This window comes from Crocodylus siamensis, chromosome 4 (assembly GCF_052110815.1).
Source record: "Crocodylus siamensis isolate JL-2025a chromosome 4, ASM5211081v1, whole genome shotgun sequence".
Taxonomy (NCBI): Eukaryota; Metazoa; Chordata; order Crocodylia; family Crocodylidae; genus Crocodylus; species Crocodylus siamensis.
The window spans coordinates 28976031-28999634 of NC_143398.1; the positions used below are offsets into that span (position 1 = coordinate 28976031).

The 23604-nt window shown below is 45.4% G+C and overlaps 1 protein-coding gene across 4 annotated transcripts in view; it reads right to left on the reverse strand.

Moving 5' to 3' along the window:
* Nucleotides 1–23604, reverse strand: part of CELSR1 (cadherin EGF LAG seven-pass G-type receptor 1) — a 263086-nt gene that overhangs the window by 131130 nt on the left and 108352 nt on the right. For all 4 annotated transcript variants that reach the window (XM_090042082.1, XM_090042084.1, XM_090042083.1 and 1 more), the window contains exon 2: nt 18374–19012. In XM_090042082.1, coding sequence (XP_089898208.1) covers nt 18374–19012 — 639 coding nt within the window. The remainder of the gene's footprint in view (nt 1–18373; nt 19013–23604) is intronic.

Consider the following 23604-nt stretch of genomic DNA (forward strand, 5'->3'; position numbering starts at 1 on the left):
CATAACTGTGATAGTTTTGTCTATGGAAAAATATGGACAAAAATGTGGGTTAGCCATTCTGGATCCCTCAAAACAATTCTGCAGTCTTAGCATTCAATCAAACAAGATAAAAAAATTAATTATGAAACCACAGTAGAAAGGAAGCAAGAAAAGAATCTTGACATTTGTTTGCAAGACAAAACTCAGAACAGCTTGAATTAACTGTCAAGTTAAAAATTATGAACTACATACTACTAAAAGCATGTTAGCTCCCTCTGAACACTTTAGTTCAAAGTAAAGGGGCCCAAACTCACTGTAGTTTAATCTTCCTCCAAAAATGATAAGAAGAACCAAACAGAGCTCCAAAGCATAAACTAATGTACATTAACTGCACACCTAAAGTAATTTGTCTTACCTTTTCCAAGTGTCTGCATGTAAACATACCTTTGGTGACATTCAGATTAAATGGTCAAATTAGAGATGTCTAAATGGAGCTCTAAAGATCCCCCCAGTTAACAGTACCAAAAGTCAGCCCAGCATCTTCTGTTCTAACATTGGGAGGTCTAAAAGCAATTAATTCAAGCTGAAACTGAATTTTATCCTATTTTCAGTTGGAGGCAAATAGAAAGCAGAAAGAAGTGTTCTGATAAAATAAACTGATCTGGAAAACTGAGAAGGGTAGTTATAATAAAAAGGTGGAGAAAACTCTGTATCACCATTAGATATATATTTTAGTTTGTTTTTTGAAAAAACAGGCATTGTGACTGATGAGAAAATATTGCATTATTTAGATAAACAAATGAGCAGCATAACTGGAAAATCCAGTTGGAAACAATAATGTACTGAACTGCTGGTCCTGTGTGGCTAACAGATCAGGAACAGCCTCCTTTCCCAATCTATAACAGTATGGCTGAGGCCTGAAGACGTTGTTCTTTACTAGATTAGGGCCACTGCTGGTCCTAAAATCCCAGAAAGTAGTGGTGATCTGATTTATGCATGCATAATTCCAACATAATCATGAAATTATATTAACAACTGATGACGTATTGTGTCTGTGATGTTATATGCTGTATGTGCTTGACCATCATTTAAGCGTGGGAAATGTTTTGCTTCAGTATTTGGTTACAGTTCATTTATTAGAAACTCAAATTCTGAATTTGTCTTTGATCTTTTTAGCCTAATTCTTTCATCAGCTAATCCCACTAAGATAAATAGCAAAACCTCCCATTACCTTTAGTAAGCGCAGTATCAGCTCCTATGAAATTTACATTGAAATGTACATTGAAATTTACATACAAGATTAGAAAAAAAAAGTTAATGACCCTGCTGCAGTTTATTAGTTTCCTGCGGCCTAATAAGAAGGCATGTGCAGATGTGTTTAGTACATAGCTAATTAGCCTATTCCACAGTAAATGTCTTGCGCAGGGCTGCCCATTATTACTCACTCTCAGCATGGATTCACCAAGGGCAAGTCATGTCTGACCAACCTGACTGCCTTGTATGATGAGATGACTGGTTCTGTGGATGTTAGGAGACCAGTGGATGTAGTGTACTGAGACTTTAGCAAGGCTCTTGATACAGTAACCCACAACATTCTTACAGCAAAGCTAAGGAAGTATGGGTTGGACGAATGGACTGTAAGGTGGACAGAAAACTGGCTGGATCACTGGGCTCAGAGGGTAGCAGTCAATGGCTTGATATCTAATTGGCAGCCAGTATCAAGTGGAGTGTCACAAGCCCCAGTCTTGGGGCTGGTTTTGTTCATCAATGACATGGAAGATGGCATAGAGTGCACCCTCAGCAAGTTTGCAGATGACACCAAGCTGGGGGGAACAATAGATATGCTGGAGGGTAGGGCTCAGATTCAGAGAGACTTAGACAAACTGGAGGATTGGGCCAAAAGAAATCTCATGAGGTTCAGTAAGGACAAGTGCAAAGTCCTGTACTTAGGACCGAACAATCCCATGCACCAGTGCAGGCTGGGGCTGACTAGGTAGGCAGCAGCTCTGCAGAAATGTACTTGGGGATTACAGCAGAAAATAAGCTGAATATGAGCCAACAGTGTGCCTTTGTGGCCAAAGTCTAACAGCTTGGTCGGCATTGGCAGGAATGTTGCCTGTAGGTCAAGGGAAGTGGTTATTTCCCTCTATTCAGCACTGGTGAGGCTACATCTGGAGTACCGCATCCAGTTTTGGGGCCCCCCACTACAGAAAGGATGTGGACAAATTGGAGACAGTCCAGTGGAGGGCAGCAAAAATGGTTAGAGGGCTGGGGCACATGACTTACGAGAAGAGGCTGAGGGAACTAGGATTATTTAGACTGGAGAAGAGAAGTCTGAGAGGGGATTTAATAGCAGCCTTCAACTACCTGAAGTGGGGTTCCAAAGAGGATGGAAATAGACTGTTCTTAGTGATGACAGAACAAGGAACAATGGTCTCAAGTTGTAGCAAGGGAAGGTTAGGTTAAACATTAGAAAGCATTTTCTCACTACGAGAACAGTAAAACATTGGAACAGGTTACTCAGAGAGGTGGTAGAATGTCTGTCCTTAGAGGTTTTGAAGACCTGGCTAGACAAAGCCTTGGCTGGGATGATCTAGTTGGGGGTGGTCCTGCTTTGAGCAGTGGGTTGGACTAGATGACCTCCTGAAGTCCCTTTCAACTCTAATTTTGTATGATTCTCAGATTCTATTGAGTCAAGAGATCTTGAGCCACATTCTCAGATGTGACAGAGAAACATTTTGTGTTAGACCAGTCCTGGGGCTTTTGTATGCTACTCTGATTCCCTAGCACAAAATACAGAATTTGACTTCAAAGGCCACAAAGGCTACTAAGAAGCCATTATTACACCCTGGAATGCCAGTGCCCAAGAAAGCCCAAGCCATATCCTGGTACTGGTAAGAGAAAGCAGGATTTGGTCACAAGAGAATTCCGCTTTAGAGGCAAGATCTTCCAGGTTTTAGGTCACTTATACCAGTGGAGTAGTACAAAGTCCAGGGGCCTGTTCTTGACTTTGCCAGACCCCAAATAAGTTGAAGCCTCTGTGCCATACTTTCCCCTTCTGTTAAATAAGGATAAACATGTTTATCTAGTACTGTTTTTGAGTCTAATTTTTCATCATCATCATATCTGCAAAAATCACAGAGATCCTTCTTTAGTGCTTTAGAAGTACAACTTGTAAAAATGAGAAAACGAGGTTCTTTTACAATGGATATAAATACATAGAGGTTTTTGCCTGATGATACATCACCATTAAAATTTATCCTAATCGAAGTACAAAAAAAAATAAACATTTGCTTTCATGATTATGTAGTGCAAACTACCTTAAAGAAAAAGAAAGTAACTTAAATATCACAAAGGACTGCTGTGGTAGTGAAACATGTGCTGTAGTATACAATAACCAATGAAAGACTTACTATCTGGGGCTAACTGCAGAGAACAGGTTTTAAAGCTTCCTCAAATATTCAGATACTAAGTCATCTCACAAGGAAATATCTAGGCTAGGGACTTAAATTACACATAAACTGGTATAAAGTGATTGGAAACTGGTTTACACCTGTAACAGAACAGAAGTTCAGTGCACACAGACCAATTTCAAAATGGAACTGGTTTCAAAATGAACTTTCCTATTACACTTGAACCCAGTTCAAGATAGACCTGGATGGATGTAGTATCAGATTTAATCAGTTTAGGTTAGATCAGTCTATCAAACCTCTACCCAGATCCCCTCCCGAATCAAGTTAGGTTGCAGTCCTCTAGTGTCCCAGGAGGCTTTCACACCCCACTCACAGCTAGCCTCTGTCCCACCTTGTCTCCTCTGTTTGAACTAGGCCAGCCTTGTCCCCGAGCTGTCAAAAGCTGAGGCAGCAAAGCCTCTGCCCCCCAGCCCAGGGGGCAGCATTTGGAGTCAAATGCCAAGGGATCCAGTGGAAATTGAGCTCTCCTTGTGCTGTGCTGTGCTGTGCTGCACCCAGGGTTCTGGTGGAGTGCTCACTGGACTGCACCATAGCCAAATAAGGGGGAGATGCAGTGGAGGCAGCTGGTCCAAGCTGGGTCATTTCCTTCCCCTCCTGGAAAATGTTGCTGGCTATTGCTTTATATACATAATTTCCATTGCAAGCAATAAGAGACCTTGGGACATAACATCGAGTGTGAATAAAATGCCTATTTTATTTTAGTAAGGGGGTAGAAGAGCTTCCCTTTCCACTCTGTGCTGACAAGAGAGAATAACCATGAAGAATGAGAGTGGCTCAGGACAAAATAGGGATAGAACTGCTAAACCTGGGAGCAGGGACAAAACAGGGAAAGGGGGTGGCTCTGAGGACAATTCAGTGCATTTCTCCATGCCCATACCCATACCCACCTAGGCTATGGAGAAAGGCAGCCAGGCCCACAGAAACAAAATGCAAGTATTGTTCAATGCATGTATAGCTGCTACCAGGATATGATGGCAGAACTTTATGGTGTCTCACTTTGGAAAGATCTGGAGCTCTGCTCTGGGCCTGTGTTGTAAGTTGTTTCCACCCAATCCTGCTGTTAATGGGCACCTGGTGAAAGGCAGCTGGATGGGATGCCAGTCATGCCACTCTTGTGTGCATGACTGGCCATAGAAGCTGGTTTGCCTAACCACTTTAGCCTGATTTACCATTCAGCTCAGGCAGACTTTTGTGCTTTATTAGAGCTGTGTGACTGTTACCGAATCTGGCATGTGAGTACGCAAAGCTATAAAAGGGACCATAATGGTAGCATAATACACTAGATCAGAGCAGAAACGAGCAGGCCTTTTATATGACATAGGTTTTCTTACTTCAGGAGAGTACAAATATTTCAGTGAACTTTCCTATTACACTTATATCTTGGAAGTAAAAGTAAAAATAACCAAAATCCTTCCAAGGCTTCAGGAAAAATCCAAGAAATTAAAGGCAATACTCAGCATTCCCATGGACTTTGATACAAACTAGGTTATCAGAGCATTTTAAATAAATGAAAAGAACAAAACTGTTTAGACTTGTTTCAAGTAAGAAAAGCTACATTCTACAAGTTATTAAAATGACATGAGTCATGCTCCATGACTGAAATTAATACATTTTAATCTGCTGAAAAAGAATAAATTATTTTTACATCATTATAGGAAACATTTTTACTGCTTTCAATATATTTTCAAAATAAAACACTGTTTAGATATGCACTTAGGTATTAGCATTACTGCTTTGAAAACCAGGACAAAAGTATTTCTATGACAGTAAAAAGAAAGTAGCTCCATCACACTACCCATAACATCTGCCCTTAGAGATGCATAGAAATGGTCAATTAAGCATTCAAAATGTACAGCTCTAGAGAAATATTTGAGAACTACAAAATTTGTTCCTTGCTGTTATGTGTCAACGACGATCTTGGTGAAAGTTGTTTGAAAGTGCTATCATTACTAGGGCTGTGCGAAGCTTCGGGTGCTGATTCGAGTTGGAAGAGATTCGGCCCAATTTGGTAGCTAAATCTCCAAATCCAAATTGAATCAGGAGACTAATCAAAAAGGTCCAAATTGATTTGAAGCTCTCCAAATCAATTTGGAAAAGATTCGGAGAGCTTCGATGATTTGGGCACTCCCTACCTGCTGCAGCAGGAAGCTGGACTAGGAGCTGGTAAGTAGGGGGCAGAGGAGGCGGGGGCTGGAGGAGGGGGGACCGTGGGGAGACCCCTGCCAGACCCCATCCTCTGCTTGCTCCCCTAGCCCCCTCCCAGCCCTGCCAGCTCCCCCCTCCCCCATGGCTGCCCTCAGCTCCCGGCCCTTTAAAAAAAAGCCCCCAGTCACCAGGTGCTGCCATGAGGGGAGGGGGAGAGCTCTGCCATGAGCTCCCCAACCCCCGTTTGCTCCCTCAGCACACCCATGGCTGCCCCACCTGCCCCAGCTCCGGCCCTTTAAGAAAAAAAAAAACCCTCAAAAAACCTCCAGACTCACCAACTCCTGCCTTGGGGCTTCGGGGGGCTTGTGAAAGAGCCCCCCACGCAGTGTGGGGCAGTGTGGGGCAGTGAGAATCACCTGCCCCCCTGCCGGGCAGGAACCAGCAAGTGTGGGGTTTTTTGTTTTTCTTAAAGGGCCAGGAGCTGAGGTGGGCGGGGCAGCCATGCGGGGTGGAGGGCTGGGACAGCAGGTGGGGGAGTTGTGAGGCTCCATCACACAGCGTGGGGCAATGGGGGTCAGTGGGGATTTCCTCCCCTGCCCAGCAGCACCCAGTGAGTCGGGGCTTTTTTTTGCAAAGTGCCAGGAGCTAGGATGGGCAGGATAGCCATTGCCAGGGCTGGGAGAGTGGCAACGGATGGGCCTGTGTGATTCAGAGATTTGGCTGATTTGGAATCACTGAATTGAATCACTGTACACCGAACTGGCCGAATCCGAGTCAAACACTAATCGCTTCGCACAGGCCTAATCATTAATATAGCTATGATATTGAAAACAGTGTAAAGGTTATCTTGACCACTGTGAAAATTAGTCTCTAACAAACAAAACAAAAATAAATTGGCTGCAGAATTCCAGATATCCTGTCCAAGATAAGCTACCCACAGTGCCAGATTCCTGGACTCAGAAGCTGAAAGGCTTCCAAGTAAGTCTACTTGGCTTGAAAAATTAGAATCTATTATTAAACGGAGACCAAGACATCATGTTTTTGGCTAGAGAACAGAAATTACTACAGCTATCACAGGACTTAATCTCTTAATTTTGTAAATTGCTTGGAAGGCCCCTAATTGCATTAAGGACTTGCTGCACCTGTATCTGCTAAAGAATATGAATGGGGCTTTCCAGTATGATTTGGATCACTCATTAAAATGCAACATTAATAAATGTAAAAGGTGAGATTTTTAGAGAAATACATATTTTATTATTCTCTGAATATCTAAGCAGTAACATAACTAACTGGAGAGCAACTAGGGCAGTGGCCCCAAGTGACTTGGGTTGCAAGGAGGGTGCATTACTAAAATTTGCTGCTACTGGCTGGCCATGGTACTAGTGGCAGGAGCTGTCCTGTTAAACCTCTGTTTCTAAGTAGTATTACTAGGAACGTACTTAATTCACAGTTTCATGGATTTCACAGAAACCATGAAAGCAGGCATTGTCCACAAAATCTACTCAATAAACCCCCCCCAAAAAACCATCACTAAAAATAAAATGCTGGCTTCCCAGTGGGAGCCAGCGGTCCTCATTGCTGTTGCAGCCCAGCCTCGCAGCCCACTGGGGGAGATGGGAGGGGAGGATGCCAGTGTGAAGGGGAGCAGCTAAGATGGCAGGCACTCCCTGCCGCTGATTGGCTGAGAGGGCTGCCTGTTGTGTGGCCCCACCCCTCTATACCAATCAGCAGCGAGGGGCAGAGCTGGACAACAGACACCCCTCTTGGCCAATCAGTGGCAAGAAGTAAATTTGCAGCAAAAAGGTGGCAAAATCAGCTCCCTGCACCATGAGCAGCCTGCAAAAATCCCTTTTGCTCACCATGACTTTGGTAGATCCCTAATTATTACTGCAGTTATGTCCTCTGGCTTAGATTTCCTTTGAATAGCTGAGAACCACAGAATTATAAAGGTAAGTGTGCAGTAGCACTAATTTTACAGCCAAAAAATGCACTGTTATACTTTAGTCTGCACACATATGTACTCAATGAAATATAAAAATAGTAAAATTTCTCAGACACAAACAATATGAACATAAGAAATGAAATGAGAAGACCAGGTCCCCCCTTACACAAGAAGCAAGCTGTGATCATTTCTACTGACTGATTGAGAACAGTAAGCATCCTATTGCAGATTACCCTGTCTTCCCCACTCCACCCAGTCCCACTCATTTTTCTTGTCTATCTGTTCTGGTTTGTCTAATAGCTAGAAAGCCCTTTGCAAGAGGAACTATTATTTACTGTATGGTTGTTTGGCACCTACTACAACTGCATCCCACTTAGTCGCTGCTTCTAGATACTACTGCAACAGAACTCTTAAAAAACTAACATTGGCAATAACTGTATTCTCCATAACACAAAATGGGAATGGAGAAGGAAACACATTGTGGGTAAGGTGAGATAATACACTATGGCTTTCCAGGTCAACAGGGTAACCATGAAAACAAAGTTTAAAGAAAAACTGCAGTATAAGAGCTTTAAAGACCTCTAATCTCTACTTTTGCTCACCACAGAGGTCTGTCCTGGGCCTAGTACTATTTGATGTGTTTATTATTTGGATGCTGGAATAGAAAGCGTCCTGTGTAAATCTGCTGCTGCTATGAAACTGGGAATTCATACTGGAAAGCTGGGTTAGAGAAAACAGGATGAAATTCAACACAGATAAATGCAACATGCTACACATAGAAAAGAATACTCATAAGGGAGATAACTGACTGGGTGGCATCCACAAGAGTTTTAAGCACAAGACATTGGAGGTGATCATCTAATCCATGCTGCTGAGGCGTTATCTAGAGCAGGGCTGTCCAATTTCCAGGCACCCGGGGGTCTGGGGGCCACACAAGGCACAAGACCCCTTCCACTAGCCCAGGAACCCCAGTACCCTTCCCAGCCATACACAAGGTATGGGCACCCCCCCAGGCCTCCAGGCCAAATGCTGATCCTTCAGTGACCACAAACAATGACTAGTTGGACAGCCCTGATCAGGAGTACTAGATGCAGGTCTAGTACTCTTGATCAGGGCTGTCCAACTAGTGACTCCATATTTTAAGAGGGATGTGGAGAAGTTAGAGAAGGTCCACAGGTGGGTGACAAAAATCATAAGAGTTGGAAGGCACGCTGCACAAGGAAAGACTGAGAGAACCAGGCATGCTGATCTTGGAGAAAAGGTGATTACAGAGGGGCATAATAGCAGTTTTCAAATGTCACATCTGAAACACTACCATGAAAAAAAGGAAGAACAACTCTTCTCCCTTGCTTCAGAGGCTATAATGTGATGCAATGCCTTCAAACTTCAGCTAAATAGATTTAAATTATATATCAGGAATAACCTTCCTTACCATTCAAACAGTGAGGCAGTGGAACAGACTGCCCAGGGCAACAGCTTCCTTAGCTCTCAGTGTTCTGAATTAGGAAATATAATTTTAAAAAGGCATTCTTCCACTGTACTTAATGTTAACTAAACTTGTTTGCTTAACTTAAATTACATTCTGTCATATGGCCTGATCCTTCAGGCCTTTGGTCACGTACGTAACTTCATTTAAATGTTTGGCATTATCAGAAGTCTTACTGCATTCAGTCTGTTTACCAATGTGCTCAGACTTGTACAAAACACAGAATTATAGACAGGGCCCACTCTAAAGAAATTACTGCAAACTTCTGTCTCCTGTTCACTCACCTCCTTACATCCCAGGTAATGAAGCCAATTTCAGGTAATCAGTAATTAGCCTGTATTCAAATTTCAAAAATACCCCGCAAAAGTTCGTTTTACCTTTGTGCTAGTAACAGAAGACTCCTGCAGATAGAGGAACTTTCATCATGTATAAATTACTAATAATTACACGAAAACAAATGGAGAGCTTCAAAGCTGGAGTGAGGGGGAAAGAAGGAAATTCCACCCTATTAATCCATAATTATCTTCTAGAGAAAATAAATACTACTGTGTATTTTTAACAGATCACCAGAGTGATTGTGTACTGGGACATGCCTGTGTTATGATACCATATTTACTCAAATATAAAATGAGGTTTTTTCACCTCCCAATCAGCATGGGGGGAAAAGCCCCTCATCTTATTTCATAGATTTCATAGACATTAGGGCTGGAAGAGACCTTGGAAGATCACTGAGTCCAGTCCCTCACCCAAAGGGCAGGAAGTCAGCTGGGGTCATAGGATCCCAGCAAGATAAGCATCCAATTTACTTTTGAAGGTGTTCAATGCAGGTGCTTGAACTACCTCCGCTGGCAGACTGTTCCAGACCTTGGGGGCTTGGACAGTAAAGAAATTCTTCCTTATGTCCAGCCTGAAACGGTCTTGCAGTAGTTTATAACCGTTCCACCTCGTCATTCCTTGGGGCGCTCTGGTGAACAAAGGTTCCCCCAGATCCTGGTGGTCACCCCTGATAAACTTATAGGTGGCCATTAGATCACCCCTGAGCCTGCGCTTTTCCAGGCTAAAGAGCCCCATAGCTCTCAGACTGTTGTTGTAAGGTCTGTTTCATAACCTCTGATCATGGGTGTAGCTCTTCTCTGGACTCTCTCAAGCTTCTCCACATCCTTTTTGAATTGTGGAGCCCAAAACTGGACGCAGTACTCCAGCTGTGGCCTCAGCAAGGCCAAGTACAACAGGAGAATGACGTCCTGGGATTTGCTCGAGAAGCATCTATGGATGCAAGCCAGCGTTTTGGTCACTTTACTAGCCGCACCATCACAATGCAGGCTCATGTTCATCTTGTGGTCAATGATGACCCCCGAGTCTCTTTCTTCCGTAGTGCTAGCCAGTGTAGCACTGCCGAGCCTATAAGGGTGCTGCAGGTTTTTCCTCCCAAGGTGGAGAACCTTGCATTTTTCGGTGTTAAACACCATCAGGTTCTTGTCCACCCATTTGCTAAGCCTGTCCAGGTCAGCCTGGATCGCCCTCCTGTCTTCAGGTGTGGATGCTTTGCCCCAGAGTTTGGTGTCATCAGCGAACTTGGCTAGTCTGCTTCTGACTCCAATGTCCACATCATTAATGAAGATGTTGAACAATATGGGACCAAGGACAGAGCCTTAGGGGACCCCACTGGCCATGACGATTGACTTCTGTCAATTACTACCCTCTGGGTCTGTCACAGGGCGGGGTCCTAGGAGCTGCTGTGATCTCTCCTAGCACCCCCTACCATATCAAGTTGGTGTCAATGCACCCTCACCGTCTCGCCCGCCACGTCTTTGATGTCAGTAGTGTTAAGGGAGGCTGCCTCTTTGTCCTCTTTGACACGGTACCCCTGATGTATCCAAGTCTGTGCTCCGTGCACTAAAGCTTTAGGGGCTGTGCATGGCTCCAACCACCCCTATACCACGCCCCAAGCCTCGCAGATGTACCAGATGCTGTTTTGTCAGTTCTCCCCTTGGCGCCCTCACTGGTGCTCCCTCATAGTTGCCTGTGCCCTCCCGGACACTCTCTGGCTTGTCTCACAATTGCCCCCACCTCACGGGTCCCTGGGTCCGTCTCACAGTTTCCCTCGTGGAGGCACACTGGGGCCGTATCCGCGACTGTGCCTGCCCTGGGGCTTTCCCCGCAATCAGGCCCACCCTGGGCTTCTCGCCTGTGCCCCCAAATCCCCTCCTCGGGTCTAAAAGTTCCTGTGGGGCTCAGGCAGCCTCGGCCTTACCTGGTCCCCAATCCTCTGCGCCCTCTCTCAGGGCTGGGGTCAGTGCACCCCTGAATGTTGTGCCCTCTCTGGCACTGGGGTCCCCACACTACCGTGGAGCCCCTGTGAGGCCTCCTCCAACCCCAATTAGCCTCACTCGGTCCTCCAGTTTTATAAAACTACAAACAGAAAACTCCAGCTCCTGGCCTACAACATAAGCTCTAAGCCAACTGGCTAACCATCATTCAGATCCCTACTTCTCTGCTCTGCTTACTCCAGCAGAGCTCCCTCTTCTTCAGCTGCTAGCGGGGAACTGACTCCCTGGCCTCAGCCTGGATCACCTTTATATAGGTCAGGCCCTGCCCCCTTCCGGTCAGCTAACCAATTGCGGTTGCCCCAGCAACCAGCACCTGTACCTCTTTGTAGAACCAGGGCACCAAAGTGTCCTGCAACAGGGTCCTACCATGGAGCCAATTTCCCAGCCAGCGGATCGTGGTGGACCCAAGGCCACAACTGGCCAGTTTCGCCAAGAGGTGATCATGGGATATGAGATCAAAGGCTTTTCTGAAGTCAAGATATATGACATCAATCTCTTTCCCCTTGTCCAGGTGATAGGTCACCTGGTCGTAGAAGGATTCATATACAAAGTGGAGTGGGGAGCAGGCAGTTGGTGCAGCTCTGACTCCAGGTCAGGGCCAAAGTCAGACCCACAGCAGCTTCTGCCCTTCCTTTCCTCCCCTTTACTACTGGATGCAACTCAGCTCAGGCTGGAGCTGGTGTCTCTCCTGGGCACAGAGCACATGGAAACTCCTTCCCCTGCCCAGCTAATCAGTAGCACCGACACTGCTGCATGGCCAGGTAAGAGCTGAGCTTCCACGTGCTGGCCTCCCAGCAGAGCAGTATCTGACAGTAAGGTGGGGCAGGGGGAAGAGGCTGGAGAAAGCAGGGTGGAAGGGGCAGGGACTCGGGGGAGATGGGGATGGGAGGTGCAGGGGGCAGACAGGGCAGGAAGACTGCAAGGGGGAAAGTGGGTGAGGCAGAGGGCAAGGGAGCTACCTGACCCCCCAGCCACTACTTTCCATGCTGTAGCAGTGTGGGGTGGGGATTCAATACAGCCCTCCAATACTTAGATTCTCTATCTGGAAAATTATAACAAATGTATACTTTTTCCTTATACATAATCTAATTATTGGGGGGTCATCTTATATTCAGGGTTGTCTTACATTTGAGTAAATAAGGTATATCAATATTATTATTTTTTATCAAATAAATGATAGAATTTATTATTGTCTTGTATTTTTCTAAACATGATTTATAATAGGGAAAGCAATGTATTCAAACTTCCAAAGTTGGCTGCATTACCACTGCAATCAGTATAACCCATCTTTTAAGGTCATTCGAAGATTCAGTGTCTGATAGCAGTGAGTCAGTGCAGTATAACATTTTTATAGTGCCAGCATTCCTCAGCTTTCAATTTGAGTAATTTTTTTATGCATACCATGGGGCAAATTTCTCTTTTACTCATAATGATTTACTGTTGTTGCATTGTTTAAGTAAACATGCAGTATTATTATTGAAACATACCAAATAATTGAAGTAATAATTACATTTAAAAATAGCAGTCTTAAACAGTGAATTATACCTTTATAGACATTTAAAAAATAAAATAACCCTAAATACAAGGCAAACATCTGAAACTGTTAAGTGGTTTGTTTTATAAAGAACACAAAATTATAAATAAAATACTATAAGTTTGTTTTTCTTTTAATAAAGGAGATGGATATCTCTGCCAAAAGTGGTTACTCTGTGAAATATTTCTAAGCACATTTCTGATAATGGATTATTTGCTGATAACATTTTCAACCCACTTCTGTAAGGAAGGGAAAAACCCCAAGCTCTGGCTAATCACCACTGTATGTTGCCAACAGCAACAAAAAAAAGATATGTACAATAATGCAATGTTTGGCCTAAAGCAGAAAGTCAACCAGGATATACATACTTAACGCTTATGGTCATCATTTAACAATGAAACAGGAATAAAGTAATATTCATATCAATTTGTTGGTTACGGGATTCTACTACCCTCCTTCACAGGCTGTATATAGCTTTCCCCGAGTAGAAATCCACAGCTCTCCTGCATGCAACTGTCAATTGTTCAAGCAGGGCTGGATTAATACATAGGCAAACTAGGCACATCCCTAGGGCCCTGAGCTGCAGAGGACCCCAGTCCTTCCCTCTGTGGTGAAGGCGCTAATGACCCCATCCTCCCCCTTCCTTCCCCTTCCCCTCAGCCAGCCTCGTCACTGTGGTGGCTGCTTCCTAGAAGTGGTTCCAAGTTTTGCTCCCCACAGGTGGCAGTGCCAGGGCCCACGAGTTTGTTGGCCTAGGGCCTAACTAAAGGGTTAAACTGGCCCCTTGTTCAAGCTCACTTCACCAGAACACCAGTAGCCGTGGGCATAGTTCTGCTCTGCAGGGCCTCTTCCGAAGTCACAAACAGCTGGGTTTTTATCTGTTCAGGATATAGCTATCTGATTGGCACTAAGGCCCCATTCTCCAGCTTGTCTGCTGCTTCCTCAACCATCATTTTACTTAAAGAGGCTATGTCATGGAAGTGAGGGACTATAAATTCCATTAATCTTGAAAAGGAACGGAGCACTGTGCTCCTGGATGGTTAGCTCTAAAACCTAATATGCCAATTCAAATGTCAGCACTGTTACCTGCAGGGATGACGCATAGAGGGTGCATGTGGGTCTACAAAAAGGCACCGCCGATTCTGTAGGTGCTGCCGCTCACCACCCCGCCGCCAACATCTGTGGGTGGTCCGTGATCCCTGCTGGCTACCACTGACACTGCTGGCGGCAGTTGCAGGTGGTTGGCTGCGGGTGGTCACTGACCCTTGGTTGGCACTCACCACCCTGCCCCTGCCACCGACAGCGCCAGCGACTTCTGCGGAAACTCCCCCACTTACCGCCGCCGTGCTTCCTCCACCGCCGTCATGCCCCCTCAGCCGCTGGGAGCACACATTGTTCATTATTCACTTTTAGTCACTCTAGCATACACAGCTAGCAAGTGTGAAAATCTTTTTTTTTAATATAGTAAGGATACACTGATTCTTTCTTATATATGAATGCACTGATGAATTAATGTAAAAACGGATTCTTTCTTATATATGAATATATGAATATCACAGTATATTCCTTTCAAATTTATGCCATATTTCCTATGAGCACAGAATAGTTTCAAATAAATCAGCTAATTTGTTGTGTAGTTATAAGGATAGAAATGTTCATTTAGTCAGGCTAGATCTTTTTCCAGAGTTCTCTAGCAAAGATATTCCTAATATCCTAATATGTACGTTATATTTCCTAATCCCTTGCAAAGATATTCCTGCAGCAATGCCAGTAGGGCAAATAATACTTTGGCATGCCTCAATCAGTGCATCTTCCGCAAAACCAAGGAGGTGAATCTTCCACTCTACTCAGCACTGGTGAGACTGCAGCTGGAGTACTGCATCCAGTTCTGGGCACCACACTTTAACAAGGACATGGACAAGCTTGAGAGAGTCCAAAGAAGAGCCACCCATATGATCATTCTTATACAGCAAGCCATACAAGGAAAGGCTGAGGGATCTGGGACTCTTCAGCCTGAGGAAAAGGCCGAGAGGGGACCTGGTAGCAGCTTACTGCTACACTAGGGGAGTATATCAAGGGCTTGGTGAGCAACTGTTCACCAGGTACCCAAGACGAAAACCACGAGTAATAGCCATAGACTCCTAGAAAACTGATTCAGGCCCAACATTAGGAAAACTTCTTCACAGTCAGGATGTCCAGGATGTGCAATCACCTACCCTGGAAATATTCAAGAGGAGACTAGACAGTCACTTCTGGCTTGCCCATATCTCTACTGTATCTTCTAATTTTTAACATGTAAACTATATACTCAAAGGAACTGGAAAGACTTTCCATTTACCCTAACTTAAATAAAGCCCTGTCAAGCATATACATTTTTGATATATAAACTTTTGTACTCACATTTCTTAAAAATATCAGACTTATGCACTGACTGGATAAAGTGAGTTTGCTAGGGGCTTAAAGGAAAGAAGTACTATGGACAAGAAGGTCTCAGGAGAACACCAAAGAAAGAGCTGGAAAGCTATCTAGACTAGTGGCATTTGACTTGTTGGCTCTACAGGTAAAATAAGCGGTGCTGCCCCCGCCTGGTCCCACAGATCCAGGTAAGGCACTGCACAGCCTTGACAAGCGTCTGTATGACTGTATTGGGCCCCATGGTGCCCCTGCATGCTGGGATCAAGCTTCAGTGCCCTGTGCCACCCTGTGCCCTGGCTGTGCCCTGCCACCCTGTGCCCTGGCTGCACGCACTAGGGTCAAGCCCTGTGCACTGGGATCAGGTCTTTATGTCCCAGGCCCCTTGTTGCCATTTTGTACCTGAATTGGGTCCAGGTCACCCTGTGTGCCCAATCTAGCATTCAGGGCCACACTATCCAGACTGCAGAAACTTTGTAGCTGGGCAGTGACCTCCACCCCCAACCCTTGGGACTTCTGGGGAGCCCTGCAGGCTGGATGACATGGCTCCAGGGGCCAGATCTGGCCCATGAGCTAGAGGCTGAGCACTCCCAATCTAGACTATTATGTATGCTACTGGCTTCAAGTTTTATACATCTAATGGAGGAAAATGCCTTAAATGATGCACTAGTTTTATCTGTCTGGTCTCAAAGGCTTTCAGGCTGCAGTTCTGAATGGTAGTTGGAGGAATCTGGAGTATACAAACTTTCTCTCATAGGTGTGTAATGTTTCAAAAATAGGAGATATGATGACCTGTCTGCAAAACCATTCAACTACTGTCTGGCTTTACTCCCCCCCTCTCCGCCCCCCCCCCCCCCCCCCCCCCCCCCCGCAGTACACGATCACAGGTAGTCATCAGCTCTGGGTCCCTGTCCCCATATTTAAATACATTAATTTGAGATTTGTTTAAAAAAAATCTTAGAATATCCCTACATTAAATACTTGTGGTGATTATTATTTAGATATTTCATGTTTAGGTATTTAAAATGCACAAGCAAATCAGTTATTTTTTTAAAATAATCTACTATTTTCCTTTTTGTTGTAAAAAAGACTGAGAAAGTGTCTTTAAAATCTGAGTACTTCAGGAAAGTAAACACGTTTTCCATTTGCAGATGCCACAAACCTAACTCATACACACCATCAATTCTTTTGGCTTCTACATCCTTTCTTTCATTCTGCTTAGCTTTTGCTATTACATAGAGTCATACTGAGTAGATGCACTCTCTCCTCCCCAGTGCTATTACTGAACGTTTTTTCACTGTCTTTCACAAAGTATGATTGAGTTCTAGATTAAATACTAAGGAATTACTTCAGTTTTATTTTAAAAAATGAAATGAACACCCTAATGGAAACATCGGTCTGCAAGAGATGCACTAAAACAACATTCTGGTTTCAGAAATACTGCAGGCTTCAGAATAAATTCCACTATTTCAAAATGGGGAATTTTTAACAGGTAATAAAGCAGAAGCCAGTAGGAATTTTTATGTACTTAAAGACATTTATCCAACAAATTCTTAACCATCCAGTTAAGTATCGGTCTTGTTTCCTGGCAGTTATGTCACTCCTAAAATTTTTATCAAGAACAAGTTAGTGCTTTTTTACAGTGTTAATGTAAGTCTTCTGTGGGCACATCTACCTGAGATGTTTACTATGGAGTTGACTAGCTAGCTCTGCAGTATACATCTCAGCATCTATATATACATGCATGGCAATTAGGCTGGAGTAAACTAATTAACTCAGCAGAGTTTTTACTCCACAGCAACACATGTGTAGACACTGGTGGGGCTGGCTGGGGCATGAAGGCGCTTCAGTGCAGGGGCTGCCTGCCAGCTAGGTGCCCCAGGCAGCCCCCCTGCAGCACAATGAGCTGGGGCATCCCTGGACTGACAGGCTGACTCCTGGGGCTCCCTGGCAGCTGGGTGTGTTCCAACCCCGCTCAACATGCTGCGGTCCCAGGCACACATGCAAACAGCATGCCCAGCAGCAATAGACTCCAGTGCAATAAACTGCAGAGTTCACTGCTTTGCATTAACTGGATGTGTAGATGTGCCCACTGAGAGTTTAGGTCTTGGGATAGAGCAAAATTATTTAAGGAGATAAATACCTTTAAGCACATAAGTATTTCCACTGGCTTCAATGAGATTTCCACTTAACATTTACTTAAGCTGTCTATACTCTTGAAAACTACTCTAGGAACAGCATTTTAAACTTTCACTAATTGTCCAGTAAATTATGAGACAAAGTAACTTCCTTAACAGGTTAACAGAGGAAGAGATATCAAAAAGAAGTAATCTTATAGATATCTTATGCTCTTTTAAGCATATATTTTCTACAAAGGAGTTTTTTGGATCCTGAGAGACACTATTTCCTTCTGTGCTAGTCAAGATATTGATATACTGCAACTGACATACAGTAATGTAAACATATGAAAACTACCACAAGTCCTCTGGCATAAGAATCTTCTTTTTGTTGTCTTTGTACAACACCTAGCATAATAATTAACTGGACTACAATCAAGGCTTCCATGTGCCACTGCAATGCAAATAATAAACAATAGTAACTGTTGAAGCTAAGGGCCGAACTATCATAAAATGCTGCGTTCAGAGTAGACTGATTAATGTCTAGCCCCACTGGTTGTCTTAAGTATTCAGAGGCAGTAGAAGATAGATCAGATGTGCAACTAGGAACCAGGGACAAGAAGTCCACTTTTATTCACCCACTCCAAAACAGAAATATAAAATAATTCTGTAGAAATGAGGCAATTTGGGAAAAATTATGCAACTGAAATGATTTCCTATAAAGGCCTTTGTTCAAGTTTTCAGTAAGTGATTCTTGTAATCACTTCTTCATGTAGATATGGGACTTGTCCTAACTGAAGTGTGACACACAAAAGCCTTCACTCGACCAGAGTCTAATGTCAGAGGCGTTCTTCCTATGGGTAAGAATGCGAGCAATTTCATCTTGATACAAAACTGACTCAGTTGATGGTCTAACATATAAATCATGTGTATGCTAGATAAGATAAACACATACCAGTGTAGTCCTCATAACATTCACAAGTGTAGCCTCCTTCTCGGCTTCGACAAAGCCCATTATTGCCACAAGGATTGGAGTAGCAGAGGTCAATCTCCGTTTCACAATAGTCACCAGTAAATCCAGGAGGGCACCGACACCTCAGTCCATTGATGGGATGGATAGGTCGGAACAAGACAGTGTTTGAACTAATAAATGGAGCGGAGCTGTCAAACTTGAGCACAGACACACACTTCATGTAGTTCTCACAAGGCTCTCGCAGACAGATATTGTCATCAAAAGGCAGGACCCTCTGTGTAGAGATCATGGTTAGCAGTGTCCGGTTGAGGTAGATCTGTTCTTGGAGGTCCTCAGAGGGAAAGAATTTGTTTCGAATGCCACCAGGAAGCAACGCAGAGAATGTTACATTCAGGATATTGGAGCTGACATCAGTGTCATTTTGAATGTTAAAGACGAAGATGCCATCCTTGGTAGTAGAGAGCACTGTTGCCACACCCTCCACAAAGAGAGAGAGTAGTGGGGAGAGAAACTTTTCCTGAGACATGTTTTCCAGTCGCACTGTGATACTGTTGGTCAGCATGTCATCAGTTATGATAGTCACCCGCAGGGTGCAGAGAGCTGTAACACTGTGAACACCATCTACAGGGAGAGAAAAAAAAATCAGTTATTCTACCAACCCTCTCTATGTGATGTGAGAGGGAAAAAACCTATCTAACTTCTGCCATACTCAACATTTCTGTTTGTGCACAGAAAAATTCCCTAGAATCAGGATTTATGTACAAGGGACACCTAGAATGCACTGTTCAGGATTGTCCCATCACACCAGGTAGGACATTCCACTCAAACAACTAGAAAATATTAGCAAGACCAGTTGATCACCTGACTGATGTGACAGCATTAAGAGCAAGACACTTTGCATAATATGAACAGAACAGATCTTACACAGGTCGTTCCTAGACTACAAGCAATGCTGTGAAACTCACTTTCCACAGTCTAAGACCAAAATTGAGCTCCAGCAGCAGCCTCAAGCTTAAGAAACTGAAACATGCCAGAAAAAGATTACCAAGGCTTTAGATCAGGGGTGGGCAAAATATGGCCTGTGGGCTGGATCTGGCCCACAGATGGACTTTGTCTGGCCTGCAGCAGGTCCTTGGATCCCACCTGGCCCAGGCACCATTTGGCTTATAGCACATCCCACTGCCCCTGGGCAAGCAACAGGATTGGAGCAGATCCACAGCTGGGCATCATTTCTGGGCAGCCCAGGAGGCGGTTGCAGCTCCTTTGGGCTACTACTGCCACTGGCCCCAACTGCATGAAGAGTGGGGGGGACCTGCACACACAGCCCCGACCCTGGCGCACCCCACACCCACTCAAGCCTCACCTCGGCCAGAGTGCACCAGCTGGGATCTACAGGCACAGCCCCAACCACGGCCCACCCTGTGGGTGTAGGGGGAAAGTGGCTGTCTCCCTTTTACCACTGCCAGGTCCTTCTTGATGTGGCCGCCCAGAACCTGCACCTGGGATGCCCTGCAGCTCCTCTCCACTGCCACCACTATTCCACTGGGTGGTCCAGAGGTGGTGCTGCTCATGGTGGTGATGGCGGTGGAGAAGAGCCGCAGGCAGCCCAGGCACAGGCTCCAGGTGGTCGCAGCAAGAAAGGCCCAGCAGCGTCAAGGGGAGGGGGGTGGCCGTTCAGCAGATTCTCCCTGATCCTTGCCGCTGCTGCTCAGCATAGACAGGCAGCCCAGAGCAGGCATGGGGCAAGCCAAGGGCAGGGCTATGCCCATAGGTCCCAGCTGCTCCAGAGCTGTTCCACTCCAGCCAGGATGAATCTAGCAGGTGCAGGGTGAGCTGAGGCTGGGGCTGTGTACTCAGCTGCTGCTGGGTGTTGGTGGCAGGGCACATGAGCTGCTCGGTGTGAGAGGTAAGGGGTGCTGACCAGCTTGCGGCAGCTCACCAAAATTGCCTATGTGGCCTCTGGGCCCAAATAATTGACCACCCCTGCTTTAAATAAAAGTCATCTTAGAGGGAAAAAAATCACATTTGATTTCCTTCAGGGATCTGCAGGTAAGTTAAACATAGACCCAGATCAAACCAATCTGTAATGGAATCCATCATTTTAAACTTTTCCATTTGTAATGATGTTTTTTCAAATGCTTGACATCCTCACATTTGTTTTGGAACCCCAGGTCAAAATGTTCATACAGCCCAGTGATTCCTGAGGGATACCAGCACTAAACCTTTTTACAGTGTATATAGCTGTATTTGTATTATAGGTCTGCAAATCTTAAACATCATTTTGTTATGACACAAAATACTTAAAGGATAATGAATAATGAATGCATAATTCAGTGTCAAATTTGTCATGAAAACCAGATCAAAGCCTCTTATTTAATTCTATCCACCTGCTAATATCAAGAAGGTTATCATTTTTACATTGCTTATATTTTATTTAGAAAATACAGATTACAAAGCACACATTATTAATTGTATTACAGTAGCCCCAACAGATATCTGGACTTTATTGCACCAGGCCCTGTATAAACACTGAAGTGAGAGAGAACCCCTTGTGAAGATCTTACAATTCAAACAAACAAGATAGACAATTGGGGTGCGTAAAAAGGGCTGTATTAGGTTCAGATACACATTCGGCCTGAATTGGAGACAGTGATTCGATCTGTTGATTCAGATCACTGCCCCCAATTTGATTTGGCCAAATCCAAATCTGAAGATTTGATCCCGATTTGGAAATCAGCTATTTGGCCATAGACACAGCTTTAAATGTTTTTTCTACATACTGTGAGGTACCATGTGCAGCTTGTGAACACTGCAATGCTGGGGAGGATGAAGCATCCCACAGGAGCACGGGGCGGGGGGGGTGTGAGCGGAGACCCTGCGTGCTCAGTGGTAAACCCACTTCCGGGTCCGCCGGGGAGTGTGCGGGAGCTCCCCTGTACCCCTGGCTTGGCAATCAGCCACAGGCGGACCCTGGGTGCCCCCCAGACTTAGGAGGCACTACTCATGAAGCCAGGAGGCATGGAAGGGGGGCCCCCTGCGCGCTCCCGGAAGTGGACCAGAAATGCTTCTGGTCCACTTCCATGTCTGCTGCCCAGCACGTTGGGAAGCCTCCCATGCTCCTGTGGGACACTCCATCTGCTCCACCATCGCAGTGTTGACGAGCTGCCTGATACCTCGAGGTATGTAGAAAAAACAGTTAAAGCTGTGTCTGTGTCCGAATCGCCAAATCTTTCCAGATCTCTCCAAATTGATTTGGAGGGTTCCAGTTTGATTCAGAGAGATTAAAGGGTCTCTTGATTTGATCTGGAGATTCGGCCCCTGAACTGGGCTGAATCTCCACTGAATTGAATCAGGAATCAAAACTTCATACAGCCCGAATAGACAAGGTGGGGAAGGAGACACAAAAGCTGGGGTGGGCAATTGTTTTAGCTGGGAGGCTGCTTAATGAGTTTTGGTGAGCTGTGGAGGGCCACAAAGGTAGTCCCACCCCTTGACAGGTGCCCCATCCCCTGGCTGCCATCTTGGGACTGGAAGTCCCACCCCAACCGCTGACCTGTGCCACCAGAAGTCCCCCTCCTTACCCCCAGAAGTACTCCCTTGGGGGGGGAGAGGAGGGCTGTCATCCCGAAACTGGAAAAAATACAAACCATATGCTAAAGAACAAACATCTACTATAACGTATTTTAATATTATTTTAAAAAATACTGTTGTCCTCATTTACATTCATTTGCATACTGTATACAGAGATGCATCATAGCTCAAAAATAAAGTCTTACTCTTGTATATTGCATGTGGGGCATGTGTGAGGGAGTATGTGGGGTGTAGTTACGGGTGTGAGGGGGGTTCTGGAGGGGTGTGGCTATGTGTGGGGGTGTATGTGGGCAGGGTGTGGGGATGGTGTGGTTGCTGGGGGTACTGTGGAAAGGGTATGGGGGTGTGAGGGAGGGTTTGAGTGTGGGAGGCTGTGCCCCCTCCACACGTCTTCTCCATGGAGCACAGCCCCCACTGCCAGTGGCAGCAGCAGCAGGCAGACCCCCTGGCAGTGCATGGCTCCAGCCACTTCCAGTTGCAAACAGTGGCAAGGAATGGGACCAGGGCAGCCTGCCTCCATTGCATGGGGCTCCCCATGTTTCATGTGCAGCTTCTGAGACCCAGCCAGAACCATACAGTGGGAGTCCTGCATGATGAAACCAGCAGCCTGGCCCTGCTCCCTGCCACTCCCTGGGACTCTGCTGGGAAGTGGAGCTGGCCTAGATCCATCAAGTGGGGCTCCCTGCCACTTCCAACGGAGTCCCAGAAACTGACCCAGGCTGATCCGGGCTCTGCATTGCTGCTGCCTCACTGGGCACCAGGTGCCCCAGGCTCTGTACTCCTACCCAGCTTCAGCTTTTCCCTGCTCCCTGGCACTTCCCTACCTGTTACCCAAAGCACTGCAGCAGGGACATGAGGAGGAGCTGGGGGACCCAAGCAGTTCTCCCAGTAGCAGCCCCACCTAGAAGCTGTATGCTGGCTGGAGCCAGGGCTCTCCCTCACATAAGGGTGGGAGAATAATGTGCTGCCCCAGCGAGAATGTATGGGGCTTAGGCCTCATGTGAGTACAGCACAGGCAACAACAGGCTGGGTAGAATACAATTAATTGGTGGGTGCCTGCCCACGGGTCGGATTAAATTACCTGGTGGGCCAGATTTTGCCCATGGGACTTATTTTACCTGCCCCTGCACTAAAGGATGGAAAGATGAAGCGACCTGAAGGTCATGCACCATGTCAACAGCAGAGTTGAAATGGAATTCATGGTTCCCAATGTACCATCCACTGCCTTTCAAATTATCTAGTTAAAAAACTAATATAATACAGCGACCTGCTATGCAACTTTACTCAGCATTATTCTGGCTTTACTGCAGCTATACATGTTGCAAAAACTGAGCACTATGGGACCTGCATATGTCTCAGCACCCTCCACTCTCCCTCTTAGCACTCACATGCTCTCCAGCATTTGGGCAACAGTGGGCAGGCCCATTGATAGGCTCACCTGATCAGCTGTTGCCATCATTGTAAGTCACCTGTGGGGGCAAAAGCTGATGATACAGTCTCCACCACCCAATCAGCCACTGCCACCATTGCACCCCCATCAGCTGTTGTTGCCGAGTGGCAAGAGTTGATTGGGCTGTCTACAAGCTTCTGTAGCAATGGCACCCGATCAGCTACTGCTGTAG